Source organism: Sceloporus occidentalis, unplaced genomic scaffold, assembly GCF_023333645.1.
Source record: "Sceloporus occidentalis isolate IW3139 unplaced genomic scaffold, rSceOcc1.0.p SCAF_6, whole genome shotgun sequence".
Classification (NCBI taxonomy): domain Eukaryota; kingdom Metazoa; phylum Chordata; class Lepidosauria; order Squamata; family Phrynosomatidae; genus Sceloporus; species Sceloporus occidentalis.
Window position 1 is genome coordinate 69,721,227 of NW_028316986.1, and position 19,057 is coordinate 69,740,283.

At 39.4% G+C, this 19,057-nt stretch overlaps 1 protein-coding gene across 1 annotated transcript in view; it reads left to right on the forward strand.

Moving 5' to 3' along the window:
* WDR27 (WD repeat domain 27) overlaps window positions 1-18,581 on the forward strand; it is a 118,172-nt gene extending 99,591 nt beyond the window's left edge. Inside the window, exon 26 of the mRNA XM_089529977.1 lies at window positions 17,977-18,581. Within this exon, the coding sequence (XP_089386103.1) occupies window positions 17,977-18,024 (48 nt within the window). The 3' untranslated portion in view covers window positions 18,025-18,581. The remainder of the gene's footprint in view (window positions 1-17,976) is intronic.
* The last annotated feature ends 476 nt before the right edge of the window (window positions 18,582-19,057 follow it).

Here is a 19,057-nt window from a genome sequence, read left to right on the forward strand (position 1 = left end):
TAGCAATGACTAACCTAGGAACCACTTCTGAAGGAAACAGCATTCTTCTTCAATCCAGGCTTCAATGCTGATTCTAATTCTGATCCATTTATTACAGTTGACATAACAGAAACTTTTTTGCACAAACTTTCATGTAGTTAAATAGGAAGGAATAACTTGATTGCTGCAATTAAGGCAAGGTTCAATGGCCCAAAATCAACAGCTACCCCTCTTGTGAGGAATATCTCCTGAAAAGACAGCAGGCACATGGGTCTCATTGTACATATTCTTACTTACACCAGATGAAGACAGTGTCGCTAGCTTTGATAGCTACAAAAATGTAACTTGAAGCCTTTCATATACCCTCCTATATAGCCTATTTTGTTGCAACCAAACACAGGTACTTTTGCTCATAGTAAAATGATGTGACTCTATTTTATCAGTGTATTCTAAACAGTATGGTGCCACTTTCTCTATAACTAAGTTGCCTTATTCTTATTAGTATATATTGCAACAGTTCAATAATTTTAATTGGCTTTACGTTTCTCACTAAACTATAGACTCTCAATAATTCTGGGATATAGTCTTATCTTGAATGTAAAGCTTCAATCTAGTCTCTGTGCATAAATGACATCCCTACAAAATCTTTTGTTAGTACTGCAAAATATGATACTCTCTTTTAAATATAACTGCTAGCCTGGCAGGCACACTTCATTTTTCTTTATTAGCTTACCATGACTTATGTAAGCTTCAGAGGTCAGTTTTGGCATATCACACAGTTTTTCAAAAGATGAGGTCACTAACATTGATTTAATCATTTTTGTTGTTGTTTATTTAGCTATTAGATTTTGAATGTAATAAACACCAGTACAAAGATGAGAATAAGGCAATCGCCATATATTTCAAAGATTTCCTGTTTATTATAATATTCTTCATTTTATCGGTTTAGTTTTGTTCAGATTGGTTACATTCTATTATGGTAATCGTGTTATTGTAAGTCGCTCAAACCCTCATGAGTGAGTAAGGACTTCAGAAATACATGAAACCAACTAAATTGCAAACCTGAGCTTTACATATTTATATACATTGTATGCAAATATTTCTTTTATACAATTGCCCCAGTGCTGTTCACTTTTACCAGACCACAGTGTGGTTCCAGACACATCAACTGAGCTGTATTAAAAAGACTCTGTGTCCATGCATTCTTGGTTAGCGTGAGACTGAATCAATCTTTTTTTTTTGTTTGTTTATTTTTTGACTGCTGAAGATGGTACTGTTTTCATTTTAAAAACCCCATTTGTTTTTGCAAGACATTACTAATACTTGATTTAATAGCTTCTGTGTCTTCCTCCATTGGCTAATCTATGAAGTCATTCTTTGCAGTTTACAGGAGCATATTTCACTGAATCATTTAGCAGTGCTTTTCAAATATTACTCATATTTTAAATTGTCTGCTTCAGTGAGACTCTTTTATCATATATGGGCCTTACAGTGTAAACCTACGCATGTCTACTCAGAAGTGCCCCTTTAATTTTAATGAGGCTTACTAATGAGGTTGAGAGAGTGGATATTGCTGAAAAACAAACAATTATTACAACTAGAGGCCACAGGCAATTGCTTCAGCTGGCATGCATATTTAATCTACAACAAAGTAATGGCAAATCAAGAATTTGAAAATCACGTGGTAAGAAAAGCCCTTTTTAGAGTGTGGAACAAGTACAAAAAGCATATCGTACAAAAGATACCCCTTTTGGCATCCCCAACAGAAGCAGTTCATCGTACTGAAAGTATCTCAGAAGGAAAATGGTTAAAGTATGCAGACACTTTGATATTAGAAGAGGGATAAAGAGCTACACTGAAGACAAGAGAAGTTTTAAATGAAGAAGGATGGGATGTACATTGGTTTCAGTACAGAGAAATTAAAGAAAGATATAAATTGACAGCATCACAGAAGGATTTACAAAAGATAAGTTTGAATTGGAAAAAATATTACTTGAGGAAAATGATATGATTATTTTAAAATTATACAAAACAATACTTAAAAAAGAAATGGAGAATGAATTAGTCAAGGACTACATGGTCAAGTAAGCCCAAGAATTTGGAGAAAGCATTCAACTATCAGAATGGGAACAGAATTGGCAAAGAAGAATAAAATATACTCTATTTTCAGATTTGAAAGAAAACTATTACAAGATCCACTTCAGATGGTACCTGACACCCGAAAGACTTGGCAAAATTTATAACAATGCAGACGATAGATGTTGGAAATGCCAAAAAGAGAAAGGGACGATGCTTCATATGTGGTGGACCTGCAAAAATATTGGTCAGCCATTCTCGACGCCATTCCAGAAATTTTAAAGATCAAGTTGAAGAAAGACCCAAAAGCCCTCCTCTTGGGAATGATAGACAAAAAAACATAAAAATGAATTCTGAAAAGTTCTATACTACATGATCTCATCAGCCAGGATATTATACGTGAGAAGATAGAAGGACACGGAAATCCCTGATTGAAAGATGAAACTGTATGACTGTATGGAATGGAACAAATTAACACTACTAACACAATACTAAGAGATGCACCAGTTTTAAAATTTAAAAAAGACTGGGGCATGTTGTACAACCATTTGAACTCAACATAAGGAAGGAGATAGAAAATCCAGACCCATTATATTCATTTTATCAGGACAACTAACTATACCAGTTTTATATAGGTAGGAAATTGTAAGTACTGTTATAATACCTGACAATGTGATAACTGTGCTATAAACTCAACAAATCCTATAACACAGTTGAAGAGAGTAACCATGTAAATCATCAGTCTTTTATGAATCAAGGTATATAAAAGATAGAGGTATCTAGAAAAGTATATTGAGTGGATGCAGTAAAGGGTATATTTTAACTATTAGCTTCTATCTGAGACCTCACTGAAAACAGCAAGGAAGGAATAGTGTTAGGTTTCGTATCTATAGATCAGTAATTGTGTTTAATGTTCTGTTTAGATAGTAGTGTTATATTTGGTTATGTTTGGTATGATTTTGTGTTTATGTTTATGTTGTTGTTTTTTGCTATCCCTGATTGTCTATGTTGTGATAACAATTTTTTTTAATGGGGCTTACTCTGAGGTATGGGATTGGCACCTTAGAAGCTGCCGAAGTGGTTAAAGGATTTTTAGTTTATTGATAAAAATTAAAGAGATTATTAATCAAAGTTCCTTTTATATATTACTCAAACTGCAATGAACACCAGTTCTTCAACATGAAGAACTGGTGTTCATCAACACTGAAGAATTGATAAATTACCATAAATAAACAAGAGGTACCACTGAGTATTAGAAGGAAATACATCTTTAATATTCTGTTTTTCATTCCATATTGCCGTGTCCAAAATCGCTGAGTTGGCTTCCTTGAGAAGGAATCAGCCTATCATTTCAGTCTGTATCCTGGTTGATACACTAGGAGTTGAAAATCTAATACATTGGCTTATGCGTATCCTCATAGTTTACAATACCGGGCATAATGCTAACACTTGTATCAAGGCTTTGTCCTGTCTTCCTCTCCCCTGCAGCTCTCTTGTCAGCTCAGTTTTGTCAAAACCCACCCCAAAAAGTTACCCAGCCATTCAGAACAAATGCTTAGGGGGTATGGCTGGAATGCACCTTATTGTTTTTGCTAACATAACATTACTGAAAGTAGAGACCAGTGGAATGGAAACCATAAGCTGTCTATCTGATGCAAATTTTTAGGAAAGAAACATTTGTAGCCAATGTGCACAAATATGGTACTGGTCCCAGGCACACTAGGGGGGAAAACTGACAATATCCTTCATTAGATATCCTAAGAAGCAATGTTGGCAGCACACATGTGCCAAGGGATACTGTGCACTGTTCCCGTTTTACAGGTAATAATAATAAAGCTTTTATTTATATACCGCTTTTCCTCCAGATCAAAGCGGTGTACATACGGTAAAACTCTATGACACATGTTAGATACAATATTAAAAACAGTTATAAAAACAATTGTAAACATTCAATTTTAAAAACAATATAACTAGGATAGTCGGGATATCAATTATCAGTAGTCGTCCAATCTGGTCGGGGAATACTTTCTACAAAGAATCGGGAGGGTATGCTAACTGGAAGAGATAAGTTTTTAATGCCTTCTTGAAGGCTTCCAATGTACAACTGGATCAAATCTCCTCCGGGAGTGCATTCCAGTGAGTTGGAGCAGTCATTGTATAGGTTCTTTGGTGAGTCGTTACCAATCTCACCTTGGGGTGTTCAAGCAACAATTTCCCCGTTGTTCTGAGAGTGAGGGGCAGATTATGTAGGGAGAGGCGTCCCTCAAGTAACTCGGGCCCAAGCCATGTAGCGCTTTATAGGTAATAACCAACACTTTGTATTGGGCCTGGAAGCGAATTGGTAGCCAGTGAAGAGATTTTAATACGGGTGTTATATGGTCCGCACTTGAGGTTCTGGCGACCAATCTGGCTGCAGCGTTTTGAACTAATTGAAGCTTCCGAACCTGGTACAAAGGTAGCCCCATGTAGAGCGCATTACAGAAATCCAAGCGAGAGGTTACCAGTGCGTGTACTACTGTTTCTAGGTCCTTTCGGTCCAGACAGGGACGCAGTTGGCGTATCAGCCGAAGCTGGTATCAAGCACTCCTGGCCATCACATCTACTTTGAGATGATAACTGTAAGGATGAATCCAGGAGTACTCCCAGACTGCGAACTTTGTCCTTTAGGGGAAGTGTGACCCCTTCCAGGACTGGATGGCAAATTTCCCTGCCCGGACTTGGGGTACCTATCACGAGTACCTCTGTTTTCTCTGGATTCAGTACAGAGATAAAGGCATAAAGCAGCACATTTGTTTGTTCATTTGAGAATCCAAGTTAAACCAAACTTCAGAAGCAAAGGTCCTTTGTTTTAAAGACCACCTCATCATCCTGTTGTTTAGTGGAGCTATGCTCTTCTAAAACTATGACTTTTTAAAGATTATGTAAGTTCTGAGGAAAGCATAAAATGACTTTTATATGTTAATGTAGATCATTGTGGTTTCCTATACCAATGTAACTCTGCTGCTGTATGCAGTTTTCAATGTACACTTCCACCAACTAGCAGTTTTAAAGTCCAAATGTCTGTCATCGTATTTTGAGGAAAATTTCAATTTTACTAGATGACGTTATAAGGCAACCACTAAATATCAGTAACATTACCAAAAATGTTCAGGAAAATGGTCTGATAATAAAAATGTTTATATTCAGCAAGAATGTCTATTTAAAATGCAATTGACCTAGGTTTTCAGAATGAGAGATGTTGTATGGATATTGTCCAGTATTGTGCAGGGGGAGGAGGTTGATGTCTTAAAGTCCATTCAATTGAAATTGCAGTATGAATAGCAGTATGCTTTCCCCACCCCATTATAGCATTTTAGTTTGGAAAATTAATTGAAAATTCAGTCCCATATTGGTATTCAAATGTGGTGTGTGTGTGTGTGTGTGTTTAAAAAAGAAAACAAGCTGATATTCAAGACTCATATGTGGAATGGGGATGATCCATATTAAACTATTACCTATAAAGGTTTTGTCAGATTTATTCAGGGGTGGTACCAGTCACATACCACAGATATTTGCTTGCAGCCTAGGTGATTTTATTCATTCTGCACATGTACTATGGTTGGCTTTATTTTAAATTATTTTAACTGTTTTTAAATTTTCTAATTTTAAATTTACAAACAATTTGATATATTTTTACTCTTTTAGAATTGTTGCTGTGTGCCTTCGAGTCATTTTCAACTTATGGCACCCCTAAAGCAAACCTATCATGGAGTTTTCTTGGCAACATTTGTTCAGAGACTCTTTTGTCTTTACCCTCCTCTGAGGTTGAGAGAGTGTGACTTGCCCAAGGTCACCCAGTGGGTTTCCATGGCCTAATGGGCATTTGAACCCTGTTCTCCCAGAGTCTTAGTCCAACACCCAAACTACTGCACCACCCTGGCTCACTCTGATTTATAGCTTTTGTTATATGTTGTCTTAAATTAATTTTATTGTACACCGTCCTGTGACCTATGGATATAGGGCAGTATATAAATCTTTCTTTGGTAAAAATACACCACTGGTCTAGAATTGCAGCTTATACAGTACTTCTAAATTTTAATTGGTAGGTTAGATTTAAATACATTCCCCCAAAGTAAAATCTAAATGACTACATCTTTGAAGGCAGCTACTTTTTTTTTAACTGTTACATTTTTTTCTGCAATATTCTCTATTACAACAAACCTGAAAGAACCACGTTAGTTTCCAAAAAGAATCACATACATAACACTGGTGGAGAAGGCTGATGGAGAAAGAAACAGATAGAAATGTTAAAAGTAGACAGAAATATATTGTTGTTTCATTCAACAGTCTCCTAGTTTATACTGAGAATATTCCCAGAAACTGAAGTGAGCTTCCCATCGAAATCAGTGGAAAAATCAAATGTTCTAATGTAGCTGGCATTCTACACAAATGTGACACTCTATTCTCCCAATTTCCCTAAAACCCAAATTTGAGAAGAAACCCTAAAATGGAAGGAGATTATATATATATATATATATATCCAGTGATGAAAAAGCAGGCCCAGTTGGAATGTGATGGAGGAAAAGAATGGAGTGGCTAAAATCCCACTCTACACTGGGACAGTTTATTGCAAGACTCTTTATCCATAATCATAATATTATTTACTGTTTAGGTAATTAGATCATAGTAGTTTTAGAACTACACAAGTTGGACCTCAAAGAGTTTACCGTTTACTCGGCATTTAGTTTTAACTGGCATTCAAGCATAGGATATTAAGAACCAAAATTCGTACAAATTCTATATCATTTATGTAACTTCCCCCTTCATTTTAGAAACAATTTCTCCCTGTTTTTCTCATTAAGAAGGCACTGTCATGAAGAGAATGATGTCATAGTAACAGCATGACCATACCAGTGTTTTTTTTTACCAAAAGAGGATAACAGTATTAGATTTCTTTAAAGTCATCGTCTTTTAAAAAAAAAAAAATCAAAAACAAAACCTAAACTGAACCCACATTCACTCTTTCAGCCATGTGAATTTTAAATATATGTTATAAACTTACAAATGTCTATTACAAATGTGGCTGGAAAACCATTATTCATTTTTCAGGCTAGCTTAGTAGAAGTTACACATTAGGGTAGGTTTCTTAAATATACAGTATATATATTAAGCATACTTTATAAAGCCTATATAAAGCTGTATGAAGACAAAAAATATTGTGTAGCACAGAGGAAACAAATTTCTATGATGACAAAAAGAAATATTTAAGTGGGTAAATTACCAGGGAGAGCCAACGTGGTATAGACTTTGAGTGCTGGACTAGGTTTTTTGGACCGCAAGGTATGATTCCCATCAGCCATGGAAACCTCCAGAATCCCCTTGGGCAGGTCACACTCTCTAGCCTAAAAGAAAGGCAAAAGCAAATCTCCTCTAAATACTTGCCAAGAAAATTCTCTGATAGGGTACCATAAGTCAATTGACTTGAAGGTAGATAACAACAACAACAAATTATCTGAGGTAATATGAATGCCTCTAGGTGACAGTAATGTAAATGAATACAAGAATCCCTTTGATATTATGGGAGATAGCATAGCAAGGAAATTGCCTTGGGGTGGCGCTTCCAGACGTCCCTCAACCCTAGCACATGTTGAGGGCATCAAAATGGCGGTGCCCTGTACACATGGGTGCCACCATTGTTATGCAAGCACCGCACAGCATCCACACGGCACTGCGCGGTACTTGCGTAATGAGTTTGGCAGCTGCGGCTTCCCTGCAAGGGGAGGGAGGGAAGGCACCAGGAGGCCTCCCTTTTTGGGAGGTCTGTACTGCGTCATTATTTCTATTTCTTCTTCTTCTTCTTCTTCTTCTTCTTCTTCTTTTGGTCTTCACTTTTCTGTGTGTCATCTAGGGTTCCCTTTTTGGAAAAAACAACAACTCTGTTTGTGAGAGTACATTGTACCCTACACGCAAGCACTTCACTTGCTTTGCCTGGGCAAAGGACATAAGTTACACAGTTGTGATTTGTGAAAGCTTTTATTAAACATACATGCTGTAACCAGTCACCCTAGCTTTGTTCTAGGAGCAAGACCATCACCACACCATCCCCCGCACCAGGTGTGTTTGGGACACAGTGTGAACAACTCTGAAATGCTGTAGTGTGAATGACCCCTAGGAGTGGTGTCTAAGGGCCAGAACAGACTAGCCAGTATAGTCGGCTTCCGCATGGCTTGGGGGTGTGGTGTTTAGATGCCGCACACCCCCAAGACATCTGGAAGGCAGCCTGGCTGACCACATGTAGGAGGCTTCAAGACGTTCTCGGGGTCTGGTGTTTACATACCGCATGCCACCGAAGCTGCCCAGGGGTGTGGCTGGCCTGCCTAAGGTGCCTTTTTATTGGCCCAAATAGGAGGAGATCTTTCCTGTTCCTATTTGGGCCGGCTCCAGGATGGATTGGGGCTGCATTGTTGCTGTGGCACTGGGCTGTCATATCACCTCTTAACCTTCTCTTCTCCAGACTAAACATACCCAGCTCCCTAAGGCATTCCTCATAGGACATGGTTTCCAGACCCTTTACCATTTTAGTTGCCCTCCTTTGGACACGCTCCAGTTTCTCCACATCCTTTTTGAATTGTGGTGCCCAGAACTGAAGTGAGGCCTGACCAAAGCAGGTGAGGCCTGACCAAAGCAGAATATAGTGGCACTATTACTTCCTTTGATCTAGACACTATATGTCTATTGATGCAGCCTAAAATCGCATTGGCCTTGTTAGCTGCCGCATCACACTGTTGACTCATGTTCAACTTGCGGTCTACTTGGACTCCTAGATCCCTTTCACACATTGTTTCATTCAGCCAGGTGTCCCCCATCATATATCTGTGCATTTCATTTTTTATTTTTTATTTTTTATTATTATTATTTTTTTGCCCTAGTGCAGTGCCTTTCATTTCTCCATGTTGAATTCCATTTTGTTAGCTTTGGCCTAGCTTTCTAGTCTATTCAGGTCATTCTGAATTTTGATACCATCCTCTGGGGTATTAGCTACTCCTTCTAATTTGCTGTCATCTGCAAATTTGATAAGTATGCCCCTAATTTTGTCATTCAAGTCATTGATAAAGATGTTGAATAGCACTGTTCCCAGGACAGAACCCTGTGGGACCCCACTGGTCACTTTTCTCCAGGATGAAAAGGAGCCATTGTTGAGCACCCTTTGGGTTTGGCCGATCAACCAATTACAAATCCATATAACAGTTGCCTCGTCTAGCCCACATTCTATAAGCTTGTTTGCAAGAATGTCATGGGGAACTTTGTCAAAGGCCTTACTGAAATCAAGATATACTATATCCACAGCATTCCCTTCATCTACCAAGCTGGTAATTTTATCAAAGAAAGAGATCGGGTTTGTCTGGCATGACTTGTTTCTCTGAAACCCATGTTTTTGTGATTATGGAATTGCCTTAGACTCTCTGTTTAATGATCTGCTCTAGAATCTTTCCTGGAGATTTTCTATGAAGTGTAGGATGAATACTGCAGCTTTCTACGTCAGCACCCTCCCTAACTCTATTATGTCTGGGGAATTTCAGATGAAAGTCGTACAGAGCCCTTATAGATGAAGAGGAGCAGAATACTAGATGCCATGGTCTGAAAAGCTTGTTCATTGAGCCTCAGAGCTAGTAGCTGTCTTGTGTATATGTCACACTATTAACTGGACTTTGGGAATAGTTCTGAACTTTCTTTAACACCTGGCCAAGTATAAGAAGGAATTGTCCAAATTCTAAAACAAAGCCAGTGAATTGGCCAAACAACAAACAACAGTATGCCAGGCCAGGAATGCATATTGAGAAATGTAAAACAAACAAAAATGTGTACAATGTGAGAAATGTAAAACAAACAAAAAACAGACCTGACTGCAGACTTACCATGTGTAGAATGAAGTAAAGAATCATCCAAAAACAGTGAGATAAAAGAACACAAAGGAGATTTGGGAGTGTGAAGAGATCAATCTTCAGGATTTTGCATGTTCAACTGTGAGGAAATGCCATTGAGGCAGTTGGCCACATTTTTAAAGAAGAGAGCTAAGAATCATAATACAGTTGAATGACTGCTAGCATTAAAGAAATACTGTAAATGGAATGGGGGGGGGGAGCCAAAGGAAACAATGTATTTTTAAAAAAGTACAACAGACCAAGAAGAAAAGCCTTAATGAACAGCAACATCACACAAAAATGAAGAAGGAATAGTTAATGAAAACCTTAAAATAACAATAAAAAATTAAGACTGAAAACAAGAATGAATACCCACTTGTTCTTCTTATTCAGATAAAGAGACAGAGAAGTGGACAAAGACAGATCCATTGTGCATGTTTGAGGGGTGGCTGGGAGTGAGGCAGAAGTCAAAAGATTTTGTGTCTGTTTTTTATTCCTTTTTTTCTTTTTCCTTTTTGTTTTTCCAAGTTAGTTGGTGTACATTTCATTTATACCTCTGCCTGTTGGATGTTCAGCAGAGGGCGCTATAGCATAACAAAAACAATGCAGAATAATAATGATCATTCCACTAATTAAGTGATCCATGTTTTTCCATCAGAAACATGAGAAATAAAGTAACCATCAAAATAGCAGGTTATTGTAACCTCTATAAAGATTTGTTTTAAACATCTAATGTAGAGATTGCATTCCTGCACCTTCTCTGTATCTGTCTCTCTCTGTCTCTGTCTCTCTCTCTCTCACACACACACACACACCAAACCCATTACAAATAAAGATTTTGAGGCGGCTTCTTAAGGAAAGTAACCTGGGAATTCTGTAATTTTAGAATAGTGACCTAGAAGAAGAGTCCATTAAAAAAAAGTTACTTATAGCTTTTACTACAGTTGCTCCATACACGAGATGGTTACATATTGTTGTTTTCCCTCTGTACCCAGTCCTTGGGTAACCTTATCAGCTCCTATGGTTTCCAATACCATTTATATGCCGATGACACCCAACTGTACTTTTTTTTTACTGCAGAACTCTCCTTGAACTTGAACAGAGAGTTTCATCATGTCTCCCAACTGTTTCTGCTTGGATACTTCATCAACATCTGAAACTTAACATGGCCAAAACCGAATTACTTATTTTTCCACCTAAGCTGTCTTTACAATATTCATTTTCAATTAAAGTTAAAGACATTTGTATCCACCCTGTGAAGGAAGCACAAACCATGGCATTGGTTTTGATTCGTCTTTATCATTTACTTCTCTGATCCAGGCTGCAACCTAGTCATGCAATTTTTTCTTTATAATTTAGCTAAAATCAGACCTTTTCTTTCAGTATCTATGGTTAAGACATTGGTTCATTCCCTGGTCATTTCTCGCCTCGACTACTGCAACCTTCTGTTGACAGGGCTTCCTCTCTCCCACTTCAGCCCCTTGATTTCTGTTCAACATTCTGTTGCCAGGATTATATTTTCAGCTCCTTGCTATGATCACATCATCCCTTTGTTGTCATCTCATCATTGGCTCCCTGTTTCCTTTAGGATTCATTATAAGCTCCTTATTTCAACTTTTAAAATAATTAATAATGACTTTAATAAATAAATACGTAACAAACTAAATCCTATCCTAACTGGTGTTAATATAGCAGGAAGAGACTGTTAACCTCACTCAGAGGAGACTGTTACTCCATCTTAGACTGAGAGGAGACTGTTTAGAATCTTGAGAGAGAGACTGTTAAACAGCCTCTAGGTCTGAGTGACAAGAGTCACATGTATAGATAGAATGAGACAGATAGAGGGAAGTCCCTGTCTATCTAAGGAAGGAAAGGAGAATGCAGTACATAAATTTTCTAACATTCCACTCCCCTCTTATTTGTCTGCTCTTGTTTCCTCCTACCATCCTGCACGTGATCTATGTTCCATTGGCTCAGGGCTCCTGACCCAGCCAAGGGTTTCCTCATTCTCGGCTTGAATTCACCCTTTCGCTCTTCACTGCTGGAACCTTCGTCCCAAACATTTGCAGACAATTACTTCTTTAGTGAATGTTAAGTCTGAAATAAAGATTATTTTGTTTTGGGAAACTTTCCAGTTACCAGCCTAATTTTGATAGTTAGATAAGTGTAAGTGTGTATTGCTTTTACAGTTTACTGTTTTAGAGTTATTTAATGATACTGTTATTTTATAATCTTTGCTGCTTTTGATTGTAGATTGTACGCCGCAGGCAGGTTTTAACTGTATTTTGTTTTGTTGATTATGTAAAGTGCTGTGCAAAACTTACAGTGCTATATAAATAAACTTTAATAATGATAATAACAACAACAATAATACACATTTGCCACTGTGTCTATGCCACCACAGAGCTATGATGAACATCAGATCTCTGTGTGAATGCCTATATAATAGGCATATGTTCATGGCATGTGTACATTAATTATATGTTATGTGAAACAGCTTGTGGTGAGACCAACACTTTTGAGCTGTGTCTATGAATTATGCTCTTGGCATTGCAATTCTGCCAGCAGTCAAGCTATTGTGCTCAGTGTTGGCTTCTCTCTTACAAGATTCTTCATGAAAAGCTACTTTTTGCATAACGCAGAGTTGATTCAACTTCTAGCTACAAACAGAATAGCTGCTAGGCATAAATCTAAGGTACATCTACATAACTTTTATTTTGGGCATCTGGTGCACTGTAGGATATGCAAGGATTACACAGTCTGCATGGCTGAAGCATAGAAGTGAAAAAGTATCTATTGTTCCATTTCTAACTGTGCATAAAATGACTGAGATAACTCACATGTGCCTTAAGATGACAAACTGCATTGATCTGAAAGCATTTGTCCAAGGCAGATAATAACAAGGGGATAGATTATAAAATCATACCACTGAGTGGTTTGGGTTAGTATTGGTTGTCTTAATATGGCAAGACAATACCTTGTGGATTCTTCAAAACTCTCAAGAGTTCATCATTGTTTTTGGAATTTGCACAAAAGTTTCAAAACTACCCTGCCATCGCCGCTGCCTAAAGCGAGTGTCTTTTCCCTTTGTGAATCTGACATGTCAGGGGCTGTTCAGACCAGCTATTAAGGCTGGCCTGGAGGCAGAGTTGGGGCATCATGTCCATATGACACACTGCCCAACTCTGCTCCCAGGGTGCTGTGATCATGCATGCCGCTCCACATGGTGCACAGCGTCACAGTGTTCCTCTGGTGCTGCATCCATATGACACAGTGCTGAAGGAGCACTGTAAAGCCGCACCGCCGCAGCTTTCATGCCCTTTCCAGGGCGCAAAAAGGAGCCACTCGTTTCAGCTGCTTTGGAGCTGTGGTGTTCAAACAATGCACACCTTCAAAGAGACTCAAAGCTGACCTGAAGCTGTGCTCCAGTCCTTTGGACTGGAGCAAAAAGAAGCCAGGATAATTCAGTTCCTGGTGGCATCGGCTGGGTCCTGCAGCCGCAGCCTGCTTTGGAAGTGGGCCGTGTGGTTGGCGAGGTTTCAACCCAGTCATAGACAGAGTGGACTCAAGCCACTCTTTTGCACCTGTTTGCTCCGGCCCTAATTATGCCCTAGGATTGTGAAAATGACAAAACGTGTAATTTCATAATTGTTCCTCTAGTCCTTATGAGAGAGGTTGTGTATGTATGTGCTTTAAATTCTTTCTGGTTTATCAGTTTAATGTGCTAAACAAATACAAGACCTTTTTTCAGTATTTTTCTGATGTGACTATAAGGAAATAAGTGGAGCAATATCTATTAAAATGCCTAAGAAAAAGAAACACAAATACTCTCTATGACCCACTCTAGCTCACATGAGCTACAGTATAGATATTGTATCTCAGGAAATATGTATTTTTAGCCCATGAGGAGCAGAGCTTGGAATTTATTCATTGAGCCAAATCATTATCTTACTAATTCATTAATTTTTCTAGCAGTTTCACCTAACTTTATAGATTCCTGTCATCTTCCGGCCTGAGAGGGAGTGATCAGGCAGACCCAACTCCACCAGGGCTAGCCTGAAGGAAGAGACTCCTCCCTCCTTAACTGTGATCTTTCGGCCTGAGAGGGAGTGATCAGGCAGACCCAGCTCCACCAGGGCTAGCCTAAAGGAAGAGACTCCTCCCTCCTTAACTGTGATCTTTCGGCCTGAGAGGGAGTGATCAGGCAGACCCAGCTCCACCAGGGATAGCCTGAAGGAAGAGGCTCCTCCCTCCTTAACTGTCATCTTCCGGCCTGAGAGGGAGTGATCAGGCAGACCCAGCTCCACCAGGGATAGCCTGAAGGAAGAGACTCCTCCCTCCTTAACTGTGATCTTTCGGCCTGAGAGGGAGTGATCAGGCAGACCCAGCTCCACCAGGGCTAGCCTAAAGGAAGAGACTCCTCCCTCCTTAACTGTCATCTTCCGGCCTCCTATTCCCCTCCAGCTATGCTCTGACTTTGTGGGAGAGAGGCTTGCGTACCCTAATGAAGTTGTGAGCTATGCTGGCGGTGGTAAAATAGCCACCGGTAGGGCCTCCCGACAGGTCACAACTGAAGGGTCTGACCAAGAGCGCCAAAGGGCAGGATGGGCTCTCTAGCCTTATGGCAACCATCCTAGGAGAAGGAAAACTCTAATCCTAAACCCAGGCAGATGGTGCTCGTCTAACCCTGTAAGGTCAACCATCTATGAGAAGGAAACTCTAATCAAACCTACGACCCGAGGACCTCGCTGCCACCGTCCATGCTTGTCAAGGCCTCAGCAGATGAACCTCTGGTTTAAAGGGTGAGGCCAGTTCTGTGCACGCTGCGCTCCACCAGAAAAATCCATTGCACAGGCTCGAAGGATACATCCAACATCATCAAAACGCTTGTAGAAAGCACGGATGAATCCTTCCTGAATCTTCATTCACGAAGTAAAGCCAAGAAAGAAGAAAAAAATAGATTCCTCAATTGACACTCAAATTAAAAATATGCTTTAGTGAATTAGATAACTGGAATTCATTAATGTGGATGTCTCTCCTTCTGTCACAATCAGTAAAACTAGAAGCTCTACTGTCTCAAGAGAAAATTACAGTGGGATCTCAGTATCTGCCAGGGGATCCAGAACGGATCCCCCAGCGGATACCAAAATCTATGAAAACTCAAGTCCTGTTGTCCCAAATGGTAGTGTGTACATGTGGCTGTACCGCCATTAGGAACAATAGGATGAGGGCTTACCTGAAACCCTGTTGTCCCTAATAGTGGTGTGGCCACATGCACGCATCACCACTGCAGATAGTGGGGGCTGTCCCTAATGATGGTGCAGCCATGTGCATGCACCTCCATTAGGGACAATGGGCAGCTTGTTGTCCACAGATGCTTAAATGAGCAGATGGCAAGTCCACGGATACAGAGGTCTCCCTGTATTAGAATTACATGACCATATTGGTAAGCAGTGTAATCTGTGTGATTTCTTTGAGAAGACAGCCAGGAGGAGGGCTATGGAGACAGAACCTGCTGGATACTAGGTCAAATAGTTGAGCTTGTAGAACAGAAGAATGGCTGTGTTTGGGAAAGCAAAGAGGGAAAAGTGAGTCTTGGAAGCTTTCAGGGAGTTATTTGATAGCAGGAGAACAAGACCCTCAAGCAGCCAGGGCCCTTTCAGAACTCCTTCTCCCATGGGTTTGTATGTAAGGAAAGCATTTGGAGTCTTTTGGAAGGGGGGGATGCATTACGACTCACTTCAGTAATATGTTCTGGACTGGTTTCTATTGTATATTGTCATAGAACAATATTGTATATTGTCTTCTTCCTCCTCCTCTTCTTCTTCCTCCCTTCTTCTTCCTCCTCCTCTTCCACTCTGGGCCCGACAACATACTCCAACTCCCAGAACTCCATAGCCTAGAGCCAGAAAAGAGTGAAAGGGGGTGTCAAGAATGTGGATGCAGCCTCTCTCTCTCTGGTGTGTGCGCACTTCCCTGCCCCGAGTCCTGGGAGTTGGAATTTGTTGCTGGCCGGCTGGGCCCTTCTTATTTCTCTTCCTCCTGCTCCTCCTCTTCTTCCTTCGTTCTTCTTCCTCCTCCTCTTCTTCCTTCCCCCCTTCTCCTCTTCCTCCCCTCTTCTTCTTCTTCCTCCTCCTCTCCTTCCTCCCCTCTTCTTCTTCCTCTTCCTCTTCCTCCTCCTCCTCTTCTTCCTCCTGTCTTCTTCCTCCTCTTCTTTATCTTCTTTCTCCTATTCTCCTCCTCCTCCTTTCTCCTCCCCTGTGCCTCCTCTTCCTCTTCTGTTGTTGTTGTTGTTGTTGTATGCCTTCAACTCCTTTCAGACTTATGGCAACCCTGCAGAGTTTCCCTGGCAAGTTTCTTCAGGGGGAGGTTGTGTTTACCTTCCCCTGCGAGGCTGGGAGAGTGTGTCTTGCAGTAAGATTTGTCGCTTTATAGCCCAGTGGTAATGGGGCCTTTGATAGAGATGAGCAAGTTGTGAGGGTCATTTTTGTGCCTCCTGGGCCTGCCAAGGCCATATCAGCTGGAAGTTCATTTTAAGTTTGTAAAATCCATTTTTGGAAACGTTTTCAGATAGAATTAGGTACTGGAGGATTGTGTCTTGCTTTAAAGAGGAATTGTTGCTTCTGAAGCTTCAAACAGCATCAATTCTCATTTGGAGGTTAGAAAAAACATCAATGGGGGAATTTCTGTGACATTCCAGGAGGAGTCTGATGGCTGTAGAAACAGCCTAGACCACATAGCATATCTTGGACATATGATTCTCACTCCTGATATACTTCACTTTCCCTTTGTCTAGCTATTTTATTTGTGGTAGATGTTTCCACTGTTCCTTGTATTCTGTTTTTTATTATCTCCATGAGACAATGAAAAATCCATGTGGATAATTCTTTTCAGCAATAAGAAGCTAGCTTCCAGTTGTTATTGTCAATGTTTCTAACTCTAGAGCACAGTCACAGACATAAGCATAAAGACATTACACTGCCCCTTTTTTCAAGAATCGGAAATGTGAATTAATTCAAAATGTACTTGAACTAATTTTCTAATCCATAAGAGTGATAAGAGCCAAAGTCTGGAGTGAAAAAAATGTGGTGGGTACATAATTGATGAGTTAGTGGCTTCTGGAATGCATGCAAATATATATCAACTACCTTCACCAAGAAGATTTTTCCCTTTTGCTCTTTTCTAACAATTTTTTTTTTGGGGGGGGGGGGAATGTGATTCCTACAAAAGAAACTTTCAGCTGTCTATTGCTCACTGAAAGAGAAAGAGAAAGGTTGGGAGAAATATTTGCAACTTTATGTTCATAAAATGTTTAATGATATCAATGTGTGGACCTCATCGTGTACTTTAACATTTTCTCAGTTTCTGAACAGTCTCCCTTCCTTATCTTGAGTCAGGATATTCACTTTAATGCTCCTCAAAGTTTTTTTAACTACTCTGTCCTAGATGGTAGATCTAGTTTGGCAATATAAGACTGCAATGAATATTTGAGAATATTTGAAAAATAATTGAAAATATTTTGCCACTACATATAATAGGATGTGAACACCCACAGATTTTGGTATCCATGAAGGGCCTTGGAATCAAGGGCCCACTGTAATAATAACTAATTACATTGAACAAAAATCTGAATAAAAAGAAAAGAAAAAAAAGAAAACTTGTACTAATAAATTTAATATACAGTTGCCCCTCTAAATGAACGGATCTGGGATCCGCGCCCTTGAATATACATGGAGGGGCAACCTCTGCTATTTGCAATGGCGTGCATGCCCTTGCCACGCACACATGCACTCCATTCAAGCCTAAGGGGCTTTAATAAGTGCAAGCCTGCGTTTTCGTGGGAAGGGGGTGTCTGGAATGGATCCCTGCGAAAACGAAGGGCCAACTGTATTATCAATACATTCAATTCATCTTTAAGTCATTGATTTGTTTTTTGTTATTTTATTTTAAGAAAACAGCAAGAGTCTGTCAAGAACAATTCATTATATGTCAGTCATATACTCTCTGTTTTATATTACAGCTCACCACAGCCACTTTGGATGGGAAACTGCATTTGTTCTTACCCTGAAGACCATCAGCTTTGACATCCTTGCCCTGCTGATTTGAAAACAGATCTCCCTGAAAAAAGGAGAAGATTGGTTACTGGGCAAGCTACAATGTATTTGGTTAAATTTGGTCTTCCAAATCCTTTCTGTTTTCTGTTTATCCCAGGAAGTCGTCTTAAAGGCTTATTGCTGGTAAACTTATTTGGCAAGTAATTTCATTTGTGAATATAGTGAACACTTCGTGCCTCTTCTATAGCAGAGCATTATAGCATACATTACCTTGAAATTTAACTTCATCAGTGCTATGAGTTAGGCAGTTAAATCCAATTGGATCTCATTAGCGTTAGCTATGATAGAGCAATCTATAATATATCAGGGAACATCAAATTATATTTAAGAAAGCTCATGGCTAGCAGCATGTTTACAATTCTGTTATATTTTTTTGGGATTTGAGATGGTTGCCTTCACAACCAGTCCTTTAAAAATGCAATATTTGAGCACCAAAAAACTTGGCACATGAACAGCAGCTTACTTTGTAACACTTTTGACAACACCCAATCCTCAATAATAAAATTATATTCTAGTCATTTATTTTCTTGACCGTTAATTCCACTTTATGAACTATCTGCAATGTTGCTTTGGTACACTAGCAAACGTTTAAAATATTTTAGGTTTCAATGGATGTGATAGCAATTGTGGGGCTATACAGATGATTGATGTTGGGGGTTTTTCCAAGTTTTTCTAAAAGATTTACATTCTTGGCTGTGTGAATAATCAATGCGAATAGACCCGGGTTGAACTGGGATAAAACTCTACATGCCTTGAACATGCTTTGAATACATTCGCATGTATTTGAGTGACACTCATTTGAGTGACACGTGTGAGTAACAGAACTGAGAGAGATGTGCAGAGATGCAGTTCCATAGTGTGAACAACAAACCTGGAATACGCAAGTGAGATTATTTGCATAGTTATGCTAAAAACAATGTGTGAATGACCCCCTAAATCATTTTAACACACGCTCTCTCACACATATACATGCATGCGTGCGCACAC